The sequence below is a fragment of the Prionailurus viverrinus genome, chromosome C1, assembly GCF_022837055.1.
Source record: "Prionailurus viverrinus isolate Anna chromosome C1, UM_Priviv_1.0, whole genome shotgun sequence".
Lineage (NCBI taxonomy): Eukaryota > Metazoa > Chordata > Mammalia > Carnivora > Felidae > Prionailurus > Prionailurus viverrinus.
In genome coordinates, this window is record NC_062568.1 from 179,675,687 (window position 1) to 179,696,768 (window position 21,082).

A 21,082-nucleotide genomic window follows, 5' to 3' on the forward strand; every position below is an offset into this window, starting at 1 on the left:
TAAGGGAGGATGGGAGGCCACTTACAGATGAGAGACAGGAAATGCTTTGGGGTGTTCTCTGTCTGGATTTGAATCCTCACTCCACCACCTACCATGTTTGTCACCTTCAGTAGATCACATCACCTCCCTGGTCCCGTGGAGAGCTCTGTAAAAGCAGAGATCTCTGTTAGAGCTGTGTGCTTGGCTTTTATCTTGCTGTTTATCCTCCCTTTTCACATGTTACTTACCAAAAGTGGAGAGAGCGAGGTTTGCATGCGAGAACAGACCTTGTGCTGGCGAAGCAAACCTAGGGCTCCTGGCTCCCACCCTCCCCGAGCCCCGAGCATAGCACCGTCTGCATCACTGCAGTTGCAGTGGAGCCTATGCAGCAGCGGTCCTCCAGGACTCTCTGCCCGCATAGTCCACGGTCTCTTGTAACTTGAGAGCAGCCTCTCTTCCTAGGAGACAGACCAAGCTCACTAAAGACAACCTTTCAGACTGGAAGAATCAGCTCTTGACCCTTCAGATTTTGAAAGCTGTGAGTCCTGTTCTAAGTCTTATTTCCCCATTTGGAGCCCCAGCTCTGCCCCTCACAAAGTGTGAAGCCTTGAGCAAGAGACCACTTCTTTTTTGGGCCTTAGTTTATCTGTAAAACAGGGATCATAACAATTGTTGTTAAGAGGTTTCAATGAGGTCGTTCCTGTTAAGCATTTAGCAGAGTGTCTGCCATGTAGTAAACAACAAATGGAAGGAATGAAATGATTCCATTTCCCAAGTGTCCCGAGGGTGTTGGAGCCAGCTCCTCTCTACCCCTTGCCCAGACTCCAAGCACCTCAGAGAGAGGAGCCACATCTTCTTGTATTTGTCTCTATGTCCACACCCAGCCCCTGCCTGGTAAATAGTAGGTGCTTAATAGTGTTGGTTTATGAGCTGCTGCTGCTATGACCTATCTTCCAGGATTAATAAGGGTAAGATAAAGAAAATGTATTTGCAAGTATACTATAAATTGAAAGTCCTAATGCTCAGTGTGTCCCTCCGCTAAGATACTTATCATAGTGCATTCTTCATTATTTGTTCAGTGTCTTTTCTGCTCACTAGTCTGTGCACCTCTCCAAAGCAGAGATACATCTCTCTGAATCCCACTGCAACACCTGTACAGTGCCCTGCACACAGTAGGTGCTACTCAGGTAGTTTAATTGAATGTAAATGACATACAGTTGAAAGGAATCATGGAACTATTCTTAGGGGAAGAATAAAGGACTGGTAAATACATACTGGTTCTTTCCTTCCTGATGCTACCTCCACACAAACAGACACTCATCTACTCCTAAAAACTTTTTCCCAGGGTAATGAGGAGATGGAGGGAAAAGGAGAGGCGGGAATAACAGTGTCTTTATCAGAGCAATTGCCTCCAGAAGCTAGTACTTAGGCACATCTTCATAAGCTCCTGGGTTGGAAGTTACTAAACCTATAATTTTAGCATTCCCTTTCTGATCATTATGAGCTAAAAACTGTTGAAGTGTTTGACATGCCCCAGGTGCACTGGCTGCAGAGTCATGTCAACTTAGTAGAGATTAGAGTTCCACTCTCCTAAATGGACTGTTGGTGCCAGTATTTTGAGGTTCTGGGCTTGGTTGGGCAATCTTGGGAGGTAAGAAGTACCTAAGTGAGAGCCTTTCTGCTGACTCCTCATGGGGTCTTCTATCTCTCAGCTTCTCTTTGCATCCTCATTGGCTTAAATGAATATGCCTGTGTACAAGGTCATTGTTACAATAGCTGATGGTGCTGAGAAAGGGCCTGTGCAAAGTCATGTTCTGAGATTGGCTCTTGAAAGTCCCTCTTCTTGGTCTTAGGAAGAAGGCCTGGCTGATGGGCTAGTAACACTGGGCAGGTGTATTTATGATAGGTCCAATCCACCAAGTCCCTGGCCCCCAGGCATTTCAGGGATCTACTCTTCTTTTTGCTTGGAGCCTAGACTGGCTTGTTCCTCCTATCTGGGAGGGTGATCCTGAGTGTGAGCACAGGTTGGCTCCATTTCCCTAGGGGCAAGGAAGCCAGCAGCAGGACAGTTTGAAGACAGAGGTGCAGTGGGGAAACCCAAAGGCTAAGTTTTCAGAGAATCTACTGGGGATGCTGACTTGGTGCTAGTCAAAGCAGGAGCTGAAGCGCTTACTATTTTATAATAAATACTAATGAAATTCTAGATCTATAATAACATTTCAGATATCTGAAACAAACCATGTGCTTGTAAAAAAGTGGAAAGAGATCAACTTTAAGCCATAAATTCTTGGTAATAGAGGGTTTTTTTTCTATTTATGTTTGATAGATATTTTTGTTTCCAGAGGAATGTCAACTCCTAATTTCATAATGTATCATGGGCTTAAGAAAATTGAATTTAATAAAAGCCAGAGATGAATGGCATCCTTAAAGGTCCCAACACTTGTCTTTATTAGCAGGACAAACTGCAGGTCTCCAAACACTGCTTCTCTCCAAATGAAAGTTTAAATGAAAAGTACAGTTGTGTCACAGGTTAAATTTCATTGTGGGCCCAGCTAACATTGTTAGTGAGGAGCTGGCTGTATTTGTTTCTTTAGACACCAGGGCAGCCAAACTCACCAGGCTGTGGAGCCCCTGTTGGGGAAGTGCTGCTCCCACACAGTGGGAGGATAGATCAGAAATTCGGGTGTCAGATGAGCCCCACCTCAGAGTTAGCGCTTGGAAATCTTTGATTTCTGATTTTTCAGGGGGACCAATGTATATTTTGCTTGTATGTGTGCCTCAGTTTTATTTTTCAGCACGAAATTCTCCTCTACCATCTCTGCTTAGTAGTGCTTTGTGAGGAATGAGAGAGGCCCAGGGAATTGGGATGAGTACCCCCCTCTCTTCGAGTTGGGAGGAAAGATACCACCTAATCTGCGCAGCAGCTAGGGCCTCCTTGCTGTGCCCCCTCTGCCTCAGCCTTGCTGCTCTTCCTATCTCCAGGGGCTTCTGTTAGCTTCCCCATCTTTGGGGATCAGCGCGGGGAGACCAGGCAAGCAGAACCTTTGAATTTCTCTGTTATGAAATCTGACTGCCTTGATTTGGTCTTCAGTCCTGCTTTTATGTGTTGGATAAAAATAGATGCTTTAAAAACAAGCGTGGTGGTATTAAGTGTGTTTGAGGAAGAGGCTACCTGGCTGCCCTGGGATATCAAGGAGATCGGCCATTTCTTCCATCTTCCATCTCGTCCTTGTCCTGCATGCAGTCAGGTGTCCACAGCTTCTGTGCTGCTCCTCCAGGCTGTCCCCGGAGAGAACCAGTTTGCCTTGATTTTAGTGATATGAGAAAGATCCCCTCCAAAACTGGGGACCTGGGGTAGGGATGCTGCTGGAGCTGACTGCTGGGGCCACGGAGGGGGCAAAGCTCCCCTTCTCTCTGCAGTGGAGGTCTTTTCCACATGCTAATTTTACTCGGAGGATTTTGCTTTTTATTTATTTTTTTTATTATTTCCTATTTGTCTCTTCCAGATGTTTTCAGGGCAGTTTTTTTGTGTTGTAAACTAATTCCATTCATGTTTTAAAAATTTATGAAAGCGCTAATAAAAATGTCAAAGTGGTAAAAATGTTAGCTTTTCCTCTGCTTTGATTAAATTTTGCAAACTGTTTTTGAATATTAAAAAGCAATAATTTTTTTTATTCTCTCTCCTCGCTTTCCCTCTTCTCTCTGGTGCGTGTGTGCTCTCCTGCCCTCTCCCCCCTCTGGTGCATTCCTCCCTTCCCAGGAGCGATGTATGAGGCGTGCTGCACAGCCAGCGTTCTGCAAGCCTGTTTGCACACCAGGACCTTGGTGCTGTGCATCTCTATTAAATAACGGAGACAAATTAATCTTAGAGACACCAAACAAATTGTCACTCCTCCTCCTTCTCTTCCATTACGTTCCAGTGGACTGGGAAGGGCTGGCTAAGTGATTGGGGGGAGCAGGCTGGGGGAGGGTGTACTGCCTGAAAGAAAGGTGGGAGGCACTAGCTCCTATTACTCTTACTCAGTTTTCTTCTTCTCTTTAGTATCCCCTTTGGCTTTATTTATTATTTATCTTTTCTTTTTTTTTTTTTTTTTTTTTTTTTTTTTTTTAATGAATGAAGAAACTCATCGGTTCTGCTTAAATTTAAATGTAGAGGGCTGTGATTGGTCTTGTGGCTGGAGATCCAGGCCCATCCAGGGCAGAGGCCTGGGCAAGGGGGAGGAGTGGGGCTACTTTCATGGGCTCCAGTGAACAGGCCTCTGGCAGAGAACCAGTTGGGGAAACTGGGGCAGCTTATACTACTGTCTTCTTTCCCCTTTCCAGAGACAGTAGGGATGGGGCATGTGTCTAGTCCTGGCCACCTGTGAGGGTATTAACAGTGGGAAGGTTAGAATAAGAACTGAGCTGGCACCATTACACTCAGTCTTGGGTCTGGCCTGGCAGGAGCTAATGAGTCCAGAACATTCCCTCATTCTTGACTCTGAGTTATGAAATGGTTGGTTAAAAAAACGTATTCTTTTTTTTTCTGTATCTTTGCCATTCCAGGAAATTATCGAGTTCCCCATCCTGAAGCTAAATGGTCGAACCATGGAGATTGAGTCTACCTTTCACATGTATGTCCAGCCCGTAGTCCATCCACAGCTTACTCCCTTCTGTACAGAGGTAAGGGCCCTGGAGCTGGGCAGCAGGGGCTGCTGGGGCGGGAGCTTATGGGTCACTGGTGCTCTGTACATGCCGCTTAGGGACAGCTTAAGTTTTATCAGTGGCTAAGGCAGGTGCATATTGGATTCAGCAGTTTTTATAAAGTCTGCCACTCCACTTGCACAACTGTGGTCATTGGGGACCCAAGGAGGGCACAATCTATCCCAGCTTCCCTAATATTTTCTCTTCCTTATCATCCCTACTCCTCCTGGTGTTGAGGCATTTGGAGTGGTATGCCACTCTAGGGTGGTGCTTTTGGGATTCAACTTTTTTTTTTTAATTTTTAAATTATTTTAGTGTTTCTTTTATTTTTGAGAGAGAGAGAGAGAGAGAGAGAGAGCAAGCAAAGAGCGGCAGAGAGAGAGGGAGACACAGTATCCAAAACAGGCTCCAGGCTCTGAGCTGTTAGCACAGAGCCCAACACGGGGCTCAAACTCACGAACTATGAGATCACGTCCTGAGCCAAAGTGGGTGCTTAACTGACTAAGCCACGCAGCGCCCCTTGGGATTCAGCTTCTTTTCAGTTTCATTTCCATTGGGGCTGCTTGACAAGATGTGAAGATTTCAGCTTCTTGGAGGGAGAGGTTGTATTCAGGCTGTCTTAGCTTTCTGGTGATGCTTTTCTGTCCTTGAGCAAAGTGGTCCTGTGTGAAGTGTTGGTTTAGTGGGAAGCAAAACTGTATCATCAAGGAAAGAGAAGGGCAGTCCAAGTGGGGTATGAGGACAGCCTGGACAAGGCTGAAATATTCTTATCCTTATCCTTACCCTGTGCTGGGGTTATACTCCACCACCTTGCCAGCAGGTTAGTATTTGCCCCATTTTACAGATCGTGAAACTGGGACTAACTGAGATCTTGATGCTTGATGCAGCTCAGAAGAGCTGCTAGGAGCAGAGAGGAGGTACTCCTGAAGGATTCTCATTCTCCGGCCTGTATGGAGAAGCCTTCTGTGGCTGCTTTCCTCTGTGATGTGTTGTGTTATAAACTCTGTGGTAGCCACAGGCTGTGGTGGAATCATGGGCCAAGTATGTATGGCAGCAGAAGGTAACGGGAAAACATGAGTGGTCCTGGAATCTTTTTAAGAATTTGGGGGCTGGGGTATATTCGAGACTTTGTGCCTTCTTTTAGAGATCTACTTGCTAAGTATGAGTGAAACATGAGGAAAGGAGTTCTTAAGTGATCCCAAAACAATCGTCTTGGTGTGGAGAATGCTGGGAAAGGGCCTGCCTGCCACTGGGGGGAAGGCCGCATGGGCTCTGAGGCTGACTCAGCCCAGATACAAAGTCTGAGGGTCTCTCCTGGGCTTGATGCCAGTGTTTGCCGCCCAACCCAGGTGGGCCTTTTGGTGCAGGTATCCATATGCCAAGGTGTCTAGTCTCTCATGCCTTTTGTTGTTTCCAGTAATGATGTTGAGATTCTTACTCCCTCTGGGATCTACATACCCGCCCCTGCAACCCTTGCCCCTGGGAATTACCTGTACCACCAGGGGGCGCTAATCTGTTCTTTTTGCCCCTTTTGGAAAAAATCAAATTTTAATGATGGCAAAAATCCCATTCCATATGGGAAGGGAAGACTTTCCTAAAACAAGCCAGTTACCTGAGCCTCCACTAGCCTGAAAGTGCAGTGTCCTCTTGTCCTTCTCTTCCTCCTCTCTGTGTGCAGATTGCCCCTTGGGGGCTTCAGCTGCAGCTAGGCTGCCTGGTGCAGTGGGGCAGGCCCAAATTTGAGAAAGGTTGCTGGCTGTTTAGGGATGGAACAGCACTGCGGAAGCTCATCTCTGGGCAGGAGTGGATGCTTGAGAGTAATGGGAAAAGGGATCTTTTGCAATCAGGACTGCTACTGCTTCTTTGGGGAGGTATGGGAGGAGGGATTGTGAGATTGTGATGGGAGATATTTTTCTTTTTTCTAGAAAGTTTCACCCCAAGACACAAATACGTAATTTGGAGGGCAGGAAGCACGGTGGGTTGGGACCGTTGTTCTGAAGCCTTATCTGAAAGTGAAGATATGGCTGTGCTGTGGCAACAAGTGTGCCATTTCACCTCAGGCCTCCAGAGCCCCCAATTCTCCCTGACCCGGTCCCTGCCTTTTTGTCCAGCCTCACATCTCCCTGCTTCACACCCCCTCACTTCCCTCACCCAAGGTTACCCCCTCACAGTGTGCCTCTGCACATGATGCTCCTCCTGCCTGTATGCTGCTCCCACTCTCCACCCACCCCCCTTCTTGTCCTCTAGGACTTTGCTCAGGGTCACCTTCTCTGGGGAGCCTCCCCTGAGCCCCTGGCTGATCCCACTACACAAAGCGCTGATCAGATGCATTAAACTGTATATACTTATCTGTCTCCCCACTAGATTGTGAGTTCCTTGAGGGCAAGAACCAGATCTGATCCATCTCCGTCCCATCATTAGGGCCTGGTGCCAAGTAAACACTTGACACATGTTCCTTAAATGAATGAATATTATTAAAGAGCTATTCAGCCACACCTTTCTCCCTGCCACCCCTGACCCCAAGTAACTGTATTGCTGACTCTCTTTTGAGTAAGTGAAGTCTTCTTTGGAAAACCTCAGATCACCCAAATGTTGCTCTGTCTCCATACCAAATGGAGTTGTAATGTAGAGAGAGGCATGGACAAAGGATGGGAGCCATCATTGTGGGGCCTAATCCAGCATGGCAGTAGCTGCCTTTGGGGTAGAGATAGAGATCATCATAATCAGAGGGAATTTTTTCCTTAGTAAGTGTGAGGAACAACTCAAAACCTGTGGATTGTGCCTCAGCAGTTCCTCTAGTAGGATTTTCTCTTGTGCACAAGAAGTTCTTAAGAACCCTGGTCTGTGTGCATGTGTGTGTGCATGCATGCATGCCTGTGACACGTGAGTACACATATGAGCACATGCTTGTGTGGGGGGAGAGACAGGCTCGGCAGGAAGAGGCATTCTGCCTTGAGTGGGTCTGTAGCCCACATATAGACACTCTTACTGCTCTGTGTAATGGACATGTTATTAGCCTGCTTGAGATTCTTTCTTAGTACCCGTTGATAGTCTGCCTGGAGACTTATTTCTGATAGAGACAGGATGAGACATGTTTCATTCCTTCCCAAGCCCTTTCCCTACCACCTCTAAAGTCTGCTCCAGCTCATCAGATCTCTGCCTCTAGCAGCTGGGCTGCTGCACAGTCCCTGACCATGTGTAGTCTTTTTTGTTGTTGTTGTCATTGTCTTGAAAAAAAAAGAAACAAAAAAACTAGAAAAAATACCCATTTTGCTAAATGCCAGTAAAGGGCTTTGTCTTGCACCTGTACTTATAAAGGCTGAGATTTATTGGTCTCTTTGTCTGAGGAGAAAGAGTGGGTCTGATTATCAGATTGCACACCAGAGACAAGTGCTTATGTAATCAACAAACTGTCTTGGTGTCAGAATACGATTGTGTTGGAGATAAACTGTGAAAGGAGAAAGGCTGGATGCTGACATTCTATTGGCACTGAGTGGCCTGGGCTGCTTCCTGTAGTTGCCAGTGTTTATGATGAAGCCAGCTTGTTCCTGGACAAAGCCCTTGTGTGGGTAGGGGATCTCAGTAACCAGTCATGTTATCAGTCAGGGTCAAAAGCCCTCGCCTTGTGGTTTCCGAGTCTGGAGAAGCGGGAGTTAATCTGTAATCCCTCGGTGAAAGGAGCCACAGAGCACACATTAATTCTTCCTCTCACCTCTCCAGCTTTAAGTGGTTAAGGTCTCTGAGCTCTGTTTAGCCTGTGAGCCCTGGTTCTCAGCTTAATAATACTTGGCTTTGCTCTAGTACCTTTCATTGTGAGGATGTGAAAGCTTTTTACAAATATATATTAACCCAAGTGAGATTGGGTTTAAACTGCAGCAGGAAGGATTTAAGTTATGCCTAAGGTAGAACTTTCCAATATTTATTTTTATTAAATTGGCTCTTTCCCTCATGGCTTCTCGTGTAGGTCTTAGAGATGTCTTATAGGTTGTCAGGTGCATGGACTAATGTTCCTAATTCCACAGTCTCTTCATCTAGTGCCTTGGTAGAGCTAATAAGATGTAGTCCATCCTTGGAAGCATTAATACAGAGGAGTGAGGCCTCCTCCTGGAAGGATGCCTCTAGCTGAACCAATAGCTCAAGCCTCTGTGTCTCTGGGGGTGAGTTCATGCCCTTTAGGAATTCAGCTGTAAGCCATGTCTTGCTGAACCACAAGTGCTCTAGAAACACGTAGAGAGGGAGCTGAGCTCACTAGGCCCCCCTCAGGCTGATGATTCTAGGACTACTGACCACTGGATAGGAGTGTGAGAAAGCCCCAGGACCCTGGAGCCCTACCCACTACCACCAGGGTTGAAGAGGCAGGCCTAGCCTATAGAAGGAGATCCTGGAGAGCAGTGCCCTGGTTTTCCTTTAGAGTATAGTGATTTTCTCTCTCCACATTAGTGATTTTCCTGGGCCCAGAGCAGGTGCTTGTAGAGTACATAGATGCTGACCTAAGTCCCATTTTCCAAGGAGGGAGGGCTCTTGGCAAGGGTACCCATTGGTTTCTTCTGCGAGTCCTTCTGGAAGCCCTTCAGTATTCACCTCATCTGAGTGACCCTTGGTAGGAGTCAGAAGTCGTAGACCTAACCTTGTCCCAGAAGACTCAGACTAGACATGAGACTGGCACACAGACCCCAGAGCTTTCCAAGAAGTAAGTAAGGCTGTAGGTTTTCCAGGATAGTCCTGACCCTAAGCCCCAGCTCCAAGCTTGAGGACGTGACTTGGCTCTGGAAGAACCAAGCAGGAGAGAAGCTGGACCAGAAAGAAGAGCAGTGGATGCATGGGTGCTAGTCAGTCATCTGGATGTTGGACCTGGAGTTGGCAACAAGCCTACTCTGGGCTCTGGCCCCTGTGTGCCTGAGGCAAAACACAGGGCAACTGCCTGCTGAATGTGTGGCTCTGGGTGCTGGCTGGACTGGGAAGAGGAGGGGCTGCCAAGAAGAACAGATTCCATGAGGGCAGGGTTTTCATGTTTTTCCTCATGGCTGGATTCCTAGTTCTTAGAATGGAGTCTGGCACATTGTAGGCTGTCCATGAATAGCTGTTGACTAAATAAATGGAGGAGTCTTGGCACTCTAAGATGAAAGCTGCTGACCCAGAGCTCTTCCTCACCCTAAACCTCCACTCCCACCCCTCAGCAGACCAACTCTTCTTCTCTTTGGCTCAGGCCCTCCCTCTGCTGGGCAGTTCTTTGGTCTCCCAAGCAAGGAAAGGGTGTGGAGGTGCCAGCCGGGTGGGCATGCTGTGGGTTAAAGCCTTGCGAAACAACAGTGTAGTTAATCTTTCTAATTTATTTTCCTTTTAGACCATGGGAAGTCTGTAGGCAGCAGCTGTTACCCAATTAAAATACAGATTAATATAAAAACAGTTTCTGGAATATAAAATAGAGTGGCTGTGTCCTTACACTTCCTTAAAATACCACCTAATAATGACTTGATGAACTACAGAAACCCACCTAGAGGAACTCAGCGTTCTTAAAATGAAAATTTCTTCCCTAAAAGGTGTGTATTACCATTCCATGTAAGTCGCTACGAGAAAATAACCTTCCCTCTTAGAGCCAGCGGTTCCTGTGATTTGGGTATTTGATATTCATTAAATGTAATTATAGTTTAATTGGAGTTTAATCCCCCCCCCCCCAACACTTACAAAAAAAAAAAAAAAAAAAGTTCCCAAGCAAGCCTGAGATGCTGCTCTCTGTGGAAGTAGCCAGGGGCACATTGGGCATGGTGATTTCCTGCTGGATCCAAGTCTATGGATAGGGGCCTCCTGCCTCAGATCCCTGAGGCAGTCTGTCCTAGTCTGTGTCCGAGGAATATTTTCACTTCCAAACAATGCAAAGCAACAAGCTTGTTTGAAGCTAGACCTGACCTGGGTGTAGCATAGGCCCGTGAGTCAGAAATTCTCTAGAGCAGATTCATACATTAGGCCTTTTCATCTGCATTAAGTTAAAGGTGTCTATTTCTTACTTGCCTAGTTGGTGTTGAGGGCCCAGGTATTTAGGGTGAAGGGTAGATGCCTGTGGGGCTCCCCTGGCTCTTCACTGATGTTACAAGGGGAAATGCTGGACATCAGAACCCAAGTATGGCTGTCCTGTGCAAGTATTCTCCAAGTTCTCTGGGAACTTCTGTGAAGCTTGGAGGTGAATTGACTTTAGATTGTAATTTGTAGGGAGTTATTGAGCCTATTGAATACAAAAGATACATAAAATCAGGTATTTTTCAAAGTAAAAGCTGAAATAGGTATGAAACACACCCTGTGGTCAGTATGTAGGTGTGTATCCCCCTCTCAGGGCAGGGGGAATTCACCTTGTATCCTGGGACTTTATTCCCAAGGCTTCTGTCAGATTCTGAGCCTAAAGCAGTGCACACCAGAATCTTTTACAGTAGAAGGAGAAAAACAGAAAGAAAAGTATCCAGTCCAGTTTTGAAACCCTGTGCCCTCCGGTTCCACCTATTGGCTATTTCTCTTTCCTTTCAGCTCACCGGGATTATTCAAGCTATGGTGGATGGTCAGCCAAGCCTGCAGCAAGTACTGGAGGTAGGTTGAATGACCTTTAATTCCTGACCTCTGACCCTTTCCTGCTGCCTTTCTCTCCCTCCCCTCCTGAGAATGTAGCCGTGTAATTTGACTATGATTATGGCTTGATTAGAATAACATTTGCTGTCACATCAGTGACATGCTGTTGAGAGTATTGAACCATTGATCTGTCATCTCCAGCTGTTCCCATCAGGGTTACTGGCAAGATGTCCGAGTGCTGCCCTGAGATCCTCACAGGGCTCCCCACCCCCTCCTGGTCCCTGGCCCTCTGCTGGGCGGCATTGGCAGCCTGTGCTGGGCGGGTCAGGGAGTAGGGGGGCGCTGAGCTGTGGCACTGCAGGACTAGCCCTGGGGACTGGAGGTGTTTTTGTTTAGCTTTAGTGTGGGCTTCCTGTGGCATGTGAGCACTTCATTAACTCACCCAGAACTCCCCATCGATGGCTTTTGTTTGCTGTCAGCTCCTCCAGGAGGTGCGGCTGGGCCCGCCTGCCCCACTGCAGCTTGCCGCTGGATGCGTTGTGCCTGTCAGGGGTGCAGAGGCTGCACTGGGTAATGATTCCTAATCAGAATAATTACAACAATTGCCTATGTGAGGGAAATCAAATTAAAGGCTTTAGAACCCTTGGCAGAGACCACACTTCTAGGATGTTCTCCTCGGGGAGCTGGAAAAGGTTAAGATGCTGCTTCTTGTGCTCCAGCCTGAGGGAATAAAGAAGGGCTATGCTTGGCCTCAGCTAGTCTCCCACCCCTTCTGGCCTGGGGGTTTTCACCAAGGGAGAAGGTCCCCCTCCCACTCCCTCCTCTCTAGAGGGAGGGGAGAAGAGAAAAAGCCTGTGGATCTCATTTGGTGCTTTATTTATCTTTAAGACCAATAAATGCAAAGCTTAGCCCCTATCAAAGCACAAGAGAAAGCAGAGTGTTGGGGGGATAGCAGGGCACATCTGCATTGGAGGTAGGCAGCCTAGAGGAAGTTGGATGGTGGCAGGGAGAGGGAGGAAGATCTCTTTATTTAGCCAAGAGATTCTGCCCCATGGGAAAGAGAAATGCAGACTGAATTTCCTGGGGCTCCTCAGGATGGAGTCAGATTTAGGCTCACCTAGTGGCAGGTGTGCTCTCTGTTCCTGGGAGTGTATAAGCCTAGGCTCTGTGACTGGTCAAGCTCTGGGTAGGGTCAGCATTAGGGTACCTGCAATACATTGGGAGAAGATAAGATGAGCTCTGAGGTGTCCCCCAGCCCCACTGACCCTCTTTTTTTCAGGAGAGATTAACTCCTATGATTGAGGGGGCCCCTTAGCATGGATTGCACCCTGTAAGACCGGATTCAAGGAGAAAAAGGGGACCCATCCTTTCCTATGTCCCAGCCAGGGCCTAGCATGTGACGGAGGCCAGAGAGCAGGCAGCTTTTTTTCTTGGAATGTCTCTGGCCAGGATCCTAAAAGGAAGATGCCTGCTGTAGGCCAGCACCAAACTAGGGCTGTTGAAATTACGGGATTTTTTTTCTTCAGTGGTGCTGGTTGCCAGGGACCTGTGGTCTTCAGGAGGCTTCCTCCTGCTAACCCCAGGCCAGCCTGGAGCAGGGTGCTCAGAGGATTCTGAGTCTCACCCAGGAAGCTACTTCAGCACACTGTGTGGGTAAAGAGGGAAGATTCCGGGCATCAGCCTGAATAGGGAGTCTCTGGCAAGGAGACTAGAATAGGCTCTGCTTTGTCCCATTAGCCCTGAGTTGGTCATACAGCTAAAAAGCTAACTTCTTGTCCTAACCAAGTCCCTGAGCAGGTGGCCAGCTAGATGTTTGCCTGACTAATTTGGTCCAAGTAGGACTCAAGCTAGACCTTCTGTAGCTGGGAGGGCTAGCCCAGCTGATTGGGGGTTTTCTCAGTGGTTCTTCTAGCTCTTTATCCATTCAAGCATAGGGGGAAGGAAAAGGGCAGACTTTATTCCAAATGTAGTATCTCTTCCCTGGACAGGCTCACAGTGGAATGTTTTCACTAAATATCTATCACATGAGTGAATGGCCTACGTCCTAAGCTTCTGAAGGACCCCCTGTGAGTATTAAGTGCTTCTCATGGGGAAGGCTTGGTCTTGCTGAGCATTGGCTCCTGACAGTCCTGTCTTGCTCTTATCTAAGAGCACTGTGCAGGAGTTGGGGCATTGGAGAGCCCCCCTGGAAGATGGGGCACTTCCCTTGGGGATTTAAGGCCAGTGAGCTGGAACAAGGTTAGCTGACATAGGGAGCTACAGGTTTGCCTTACCTCTTCTGTAAAGTCTTGGGAAAGGGTATACAAGTGTGCATGTTCATCTGTGCAAGTGGGCCATAGTGGCTGGGGAGACAAGCCATTCAGCAGTGGAAGGTCCAGAATGTAGCTTGCTGCAGAGACTCTTGGCCCAAGAGGGATTCTCTGGTGTACAGATTGTGAAGAGGGTCAGCACAGTCTGGCTCAGGGAGCAACCCTGACCTCCTGGGAGTGGGACTGCTCTAGCCGTGGAACCACATAGGATCCTTGGCCCTACTCAAAGACTGTGTCAGTGTGGACCAGGCCTCCAGGATCTCTGAGATGTCTGGGGAGCCAGCCTATACCTGCTAGAAGTCATCTTACTTCAAGATTTCCATGGACTCTCCATTACTTGCTGGAGTCTTCACAGTCTGGTTTAACCTAGCCCCCAGCCTCATTTCCTGTCCCTTCTTTCTACACACTGTAGACATTGGTCACACTATTCCCTACTCATATTTCAGTATATCAGTAGGTATCTTGTGAGAAGGTACTGCAGTAGATTAGGGATTAAGACTGTGAATAAGACAAATAAGAGTCCCTGCCTTCATGGTGCTTATAGTCTGGTGGGGAGGGCAGACATTAAGCACATAATTGCTTCTCAAATACAAAATGATTGTGCGTGTGCCTTTGCCTCTGCCTGTAGCATCTTTTCCTGTGTTCCATCCTGTCAAGCAAACCCAACCACAGAATCCCAAGTTCAGTTGTTTTCTTTGTGAAGCCTTCCTTTCTGACTCTTTACCCTGTAAAAGATAGAGCTAGCCACTTCGTCCTCTTGGTCCTATAGCATTCTGTTCACTTCTCCATGGTTGCATCTATTATATTGTATTATGATGATGTGCCTTTCTTGCCTTCTCAGCGTACTGTCTATTTTGTGGTAGGCACTTAATACCTTATTACATTTAATTCTCAAAACAACCCTGTAAGGTTAGTCATCTGCCTCGTTTTATAGATGAAGGAAACTGAAGTTCAGAGAGATTAAATGACTTTTAAATGACTTCCCATCAGTGACACAGCCAGGATATGGAAGAGTCAGGGTTAGAACCCAGATGTGTCTGACTTTCAATCCTATGTTTCTAGCTTCTTTGCCTTTAAAAACTAATCCTTCTGCATGAGTGGAGCAATGGTGATCTGCTATACTCTCACCCCATGCCTGGGATCTTCTGAAAAATAGGCAATATTTCATGAATTCTTTATGATAATTCTCTCATTATATACTGATTTTAATGTTTGTACTTGCAATGTGAGTGCAAATAATAAAACTGATCAAAGGGATGAAGGGAAAGAAATACTTATAGCATGTTTAGGAACAGTTTTTATCTCTGTCTAGGAATTGAGCTCAGCCTTCAATAGAGTCCACCGAATTTGAATTTGAATCCTCAACCAGGAGAGGAGAAACATGAAGTCTGGGGCCAGTTTATGAGCTTTTAGTAACTAAAGCAGGCAGTGCAATCCCAGAGATCAAGAAGGGGTTCCAGCCCAGCAAGGGAGCTTTTTTTGCTAGACTCACGGTGAAGATTAACTTTACTTTCATTGGGGGGAATCACCAAATTCATAAATGTGGTTAATAAGCGTTTGGTAGGAGGATGAAATGAGTGAGTGAATGAAGAAACCTGTGGATTGGAGTCCCTCCTTGAGGCCTCCTTCCAGCCTGTTCTCATGGCCCAGGGCAACCTGTGTCTGTGCTAGGCTCTGCTTTTGAGGACCAGCCTACTGGGATATGTCCGTATCCTGTCTGGGGCAGGCAGTGGGACAGTGGAGAGACTCCCTCCTCCCCTGACTCGGGCTTGTGGATCTTCCTGCAGGGATTGTCCTCCCTGTGCCCCCACAGCCCTGAGCCAAGGCTGAGAGCAGAGCCATGGCTGGATAAGATTACAGATTTTTCCTGCTCTGATTACAAGCAGCTTATCTGCGTTTCACTGTTGTGGCTCTTCACAGACTCAGGAAGAAAAAAAAGAGGGAAATCTCATCTGTTCTTGTTGTGTACTTTTCAGAGGGTCGATGAGTGGATGGCGAAGGAAGGCCTCTTAGATCCAAACGTCAAGTCAATTTTTGTCACCTGTGGAGACTGGGACTTGAAAGTCATGTGAGTACAAGAAGGACTACTTTGCTGTCAGGGCTTGGAATCTGTGGGGCCAGGTCTTCCTTTCACAGGCTTACACATCCAAGCCTACAGGGCAGCTGAGTTAGGGAGTGTCTGGATCTTGGGGGCTGCCAAGGTGGGAAGAGGGCTGGGAGCCCTGCCTTCTGCCTCTGGAACAAGGAATAGTAGACAAGTCAAGGACCCTACTGGGATTGCTGTTGTCGGGGCCTTCTGGCCTTTGCCAGGTCCCACTGCTCAGGACAGCCCTTCCAGTTGTGGGGTTACTTATTGTCCTGGAAGGAAGGAAGGAAGGAAGGAAGGAAGGAAGGAAAGGAGAGGAAGGGGTTAAAAGAAGATTCTTTTTCTTTTCTTTCTTTTTTTTTTTTTTTTTTTGAGAGAGAGAGAGAATGAATCTTAAGCAGACCTTAGGCCCAGCATGGAGCCCAATGTGGGGCTCAATCTCACAACCATGAGATCATGACCTGAGCTGAAATCAAGAATTAGGTGCTTAACTGACTGAGCCATCAAGATGCCCCAGATCCTTTTTTTTTTTTTAAAACCAAATATATAGCATTTACTACTCTTAGTGCTTTAGAAATAGTAACTGATTAATAAACGCTGGTACTTTTATTCCTGTTTTATGGATAAGAAAATTAAGGCACAGAGTGGTTAAGTAACTTACCCAAGAACACACAGAGCCAGGATTCAAACCCAGGCAACCTGACTCCAGGGTCCTTTCTCTTAGCCATTATGCCATCCTACCCTTTTATCTGAAATACAAAGCCCTGATGATTCAACTGAGGGCCCAGTGGTGGAATGAGAGAGGGCTGCTTATAGGGAGCTCCCCAAGTCCCCAGCCTCCTTGTCCCTCCTTTGTCCCCACTGCTTTTTCTCCTTTGTCTCTCGGTCCTGCCCTGGTTATAGAAGGCAGAACTGGTTCCTTTGCCGGGTTGACACTTTTGCCTCTTGTCTATCCTTATGGATACCTGGCTTCAGACAGCCCCCAGGGAGCTAAAGCAGGGTGGAGGTGGTGGGGGCACTGTTTGCTGAGGATTGATAGAATCGATACCTCTGTGTTCTTTGTGACCGAAGGCAGTAGCAAGCATTCTGGGTGTGTGTGTGTGTGTGTGTGTGTGTGTGTGTGTGTGTGCGTGCGCGCGCATGTGTGTGTACGTGTGTGCACACAAGCTTCGTGCATAGGGTGGGGTATTGGTGGGGGGTGGGGAATAGTGGCTCTGGAGTAACATTTCCTACCAAATTAGGTATTATCCTCTTACCAAGCTCCTTCTTTATGCCTTTTGGATGCTAGGTATTGAGGTGAAGTTATACATTCAGGTGGATGTCAAGACTGCTACAGGACACCAACTCCCTAAGTGAGACAGGAAGAGGAACAAGCCCAGATCACATATACACCCACACACCTCATCTCCATATCCTTTAGGTCATGTACACACATTGACCACATACATCTAGGTGTGTGCACATGACTCCCAGAGCTCCAGAGGATCTTTGTGCTCCCAGATGACACTCGTGTGTCAGGGAAATTATGGAGGCTGGATCTGGAAACAGATATGAATCAGGGGAGGGTTCCATGGAGAAGGCGAGGAGGAGGAAGGCTGTTGTTCTTATTTATGGCATCTTGGAAAGCTCTGAGCACTTGAAGCAGAGAGGGATTTAGGTGGATTTCAGCAGCACAAGAGAAGCTATTTGGGGTGGCAAGGTTCAGGCTGATACCTAGCATCTGGAGCTCATGTAGCCTAGTCCAGAGGCCTAGTTTCTCCAGATAACCTCCCAGGACTCCCACTCTTCCAGTGGTTTTCACTCTTTGGTGTGTTCATATCCCAGGCACCCACATTTCATTTCAGAATGTTCTGCATTAACTGTGAATGGCACGTGCATACATGTGTATATGAAAACTTCCCTGTGCATGCGTGCAGGGACTATCTGGCCGGGCCTCCTAAGCTTGGAGTTGGTTTCTCCATAAGAAGAAGAGGGAATTTCAGAGGATGTTGTCTTCTTTGGCCCATTCTGGCCTGCAGCACCAGTTTAGCCCAGTGGGCCCAGAACAGATTTTGGTGTCTCAGGAGGCTGCTTTGAATCTTCACAAAAAATGATGTAATCAAGAAGAGGGATTGGGTCATTGAATCCAAACATACAGGAAAACAAACCAAATTTTAATGAGCATGTACCATATCTCATTCAGTCCTTCTAACTTATCTTCCCTGGTGGAAGGTGGTATCTCCCTTTTATAGAGGCAAAACACAAAATAGTATTTACAACTGAGGCCCAAAATGGTAGAGATTCATAGCTACACAGAATTGAACTCTAAGGCCATGTTGCTTCTAAAAGAGATGGGTTGCGGAGACTTTGGTAGCTGGTTTGGGTTTGTATTGAAAAGGCCAGTGAAGCTCTGAAAAAGAATATGCAAGAGGGAAGCAGATGTCAGGTGGCAGGAGTTGGGGGGAGGAGAGCTTTGTGGCTGCCTTTTAGAAGCAGGACTCCGCATAACTGCTGGGAAGGCTCTTAATTAAATGTGTAACAAAATAAAAACAGCCAGAGAGGAAACCTAAGTAGTGCTGCGTGACAGTGCACAGCTTATCGGTGTTCCTGGAACCTCTCGTCAGATGGCTCTCGTCAGAGCCATCACCTTTTTATGCGCCTGGTAAAGGCTGCTGATGAGCCTGACAAGGGTGGTGTTAAATTGACACCCGCAACTTGTTAGTATGTGGCTTACTTCTTATTTTGACATCCATTTTCAGACTTAACTAAGTCTAAGGAATTCAGAAAATATTTTCATTTCCCACTCTAGTTTTCTGGAGCCATGGCTCCTTCTCATTGCTGCCCTTCCCTCTCTCCCAACACCCACCCCCAACCAGCTTCACATCACTTTTGCTGGAAAGGGCCTGATTAGTGAGGCACTGAGAAATGGGAACTGAAGTGGCAGCGGAAATCCCACTGGAGAAAAGAAATCTGCTCCCGTCCCGACAGAATCATTTTGTGTCCATCTTTTGTCAAAGCCAGATGAGTTGATACTCTGTGGGCTTTGATGCTGTAGTCACAGATCCTGCTGAGGTGGGTTTTAATTTAGTGGGCATGGATTTAATTTTCCTTCTCAACTTGTTTAAGAAATGACACTTGTTATGGCTTCGACCCTTGGTCAGCTTGCCTCCCCTACCTGACCTACCTTTCCTTTGCCTTACCTCATGGTTCTTGAAGCTCCTCATGGGGTTTAGTGTTCTTTCACCAATTTTCTGTCTTCTCTGCCTACCCAGGCAGGGAATGCCTCTGTAGGTTCCAGCTTTGACATGGCAGCAGAGATCCTGTTGGAGAAAAGCAATCTGCTTTATCTGCCATCTGAACTCCAAGCTTTCACATCCAGCTACTGATTCTGTTTCTCCACCTAGGTGCCCACAGTCCCCTTAAAGCTCAGGTGTCATCTTTCTCCCAACACCTAGTCCTCCAACTTGCTCTCAAGTTGTGACTGGAACCTCTACCCGGTATTTCTGTCAGAAACCCGAGACTCATCCTTGATTCCTTTTCTCTAGTCACAACCAGTTAATTGCCAACTCTTGTTGATTCTTCTTGCCAGAGGTTTCTCAAAGTCATTGCCTTCTTTCTAACCCTGCTACCACTGCCCTAGTTCAGGTCACCATATTCTTTTGGAATACAAAAGTGCTCTAGTCTTTCTGACCCCAGTTTTACTTCTTTTGTGCCATTCTCCTAATTGCAGCAAATTATGTCACACCCCCACGCAATACCTTCAAGGCTTCCTCTTGCCCTTACGGCAAAGTCACACAGTTTATTGAGGCCTCAAGGCTCTTGCTTACTTCTCTAACCTCATCTCCCTGACCCCAGTCAGATGCTCTAGATAGCCAGTTCCTTAGGATCCATCTTTAAAAAAATTTTTTTTAATGTTTATTTATTTTTAAGAGAGAGAGAGAGAGAGCGTGAGCAGGGGAGGGACAGAGAGAAAGGGAGACACAGAATCAAAAGCAGGCTCCAGGCTCCGAACTGTCAGCACAGAGCCCAACACGGGGCTCAAACCCACGAACTGTGAGATCATGACCTGAGCCGAATTTGGACGCTTAACCGACTGAGCCACCAGGCATCCCCCTTAGGATCCATCTTAACGACATTTTCTAGGTGCTTTCCTGTGTGTTTCTGGAATGTATTTACTTATACATGGAATTGTATAAATTCTACTTATCTGTATCTTTCACTAGATTGTGGGCACCATTATAACTTTGGACAATGTTTGACATGTAGTATTTCAATAAATATTTGTTGAATAAATGACAGCTAAGTAATGGAGTGGGCCTATGGAATCCATACTTAGGAAGAATGACAGAGGATCAATGGAAGGTAGATTCAGGGAGAATGGAACAGAAGAAGAAATCTTGGGCCTTCCTGCAGTGTGAAGGGTTGAACTGTGCTGTTAATGCAAGTTGTTCCTGGATTTTCTCACTGCCAGTAGTGGGTGTTGGGTCCTCCCTCCATGGTGGGTACTGGGTAAGATGGCCCATAGGCCTGGGCCATGGAGGAGTTTGGTCTTAGGAGCAGGGTGAAGGGCTTTCTCTGAGAGATTTGTGCCTTCCAAGACTGAGGGCTGGGATTGCTCTGGAAGTTTTATATTAGATAATAAAGATAGTCAGCATTTATTGAGCACTTATTATATACCAGGAGTTCTGCTCTGCTATTTACACAATCTCATTTAATTCTACCACAATCTTAAGGAATAAATTCTTTTTATAACCCTTTTTTTTTTTCCTTAAATAAATGATGAGGAAACTGCAGCCCAGAGAGGTAAGTTATTTGTCAAGGCCTCATACAAGTTTGTGGCAGGGATTTGAACCTAGGCATTCTGACTCTAGAAACCATGTGTTTAACCACTATGCCATCTGACCATCTGCTTTTGTCTTTCATGGCCCATGGCTTTGTGATATGGTGGGAATGCCTTTCTTTCCTTTGTTTGCACTGAGTGGCAGATGTTCTCTGACACCCTAGGCTGCTGGTACCTGATCTGGTGTTGGTGGAGGTCTGCACTGTTATGTTTGTTTTGCTATGCGGGCGTAGTTGGCCAGGAGGTGTGGTGAAGGATGATTTGGGGCTGAGAGCCTCCTTGATGAGCTACAAATGAATGAGTCCTCAGATCTGTTTTAAGGAAACCACTGCCAGTATCATTTTGGATACTCTATCCTATAGTATGTTTGGAAGCACGTGGGGGAATCTCATCATGTCACTAAGCTTATGAAAGCCTTGCCCTTGCCCATGGGTGTGCCACTTGGTCCCAGCTCTGAGCTGCATCACCTTTGATTAGCAGCCTGCTGGGGGAAGGGGCTTGACTAAGAACTCCCTGGCAGTCCTGACTTGTCTCATTTCCCGATACTTTTATCTGTCACTGCAAGTGCTTGGGCTCCCCTCCTGAACTAATTAAGTTTGCATGTGTTTAGACACATTGCCAAATAGGGCTTAGCAAAGCGGAACTGAGCTA

At 46.8% G+C, this 21,082-nt stretch overlaps 1 protein-coding gene across 10 annotated transcripts in view; it reads left to right on the forward strand.

Annotated features, from left to right (window-relative positions):
* The window catches only part of ERI3 (ERI1 exoribonuclease family member 3), a 128,240-nt gene that overhangs the window by 28,737 nt on the left and 78,421 nt on the right, over positions 1 to 21,082 (forward strand). For all 10 annotated transcript variants that reach the window (XM_047870040.1, XM_047870042.1, XM_047870044.1 and 7 more), the window contains 3 exons: positions 4,525 to 4,641; positions 11,179 to 11,238; positions 15,503 to 15,594. In XM_047870040.1, coding sequence (XP_047725996.1) covers positions 4,525 to 4,641; positions 11,179 to 11,238; positions 15,503 to 15,594 — 269 coding nt within the window. The remainder of the gene's footprint in view (positions 1 to 4,524; positions 4,642 to 11,178; positions 11,239 to 15,502; positions 15,595 to 21,082) is intronic.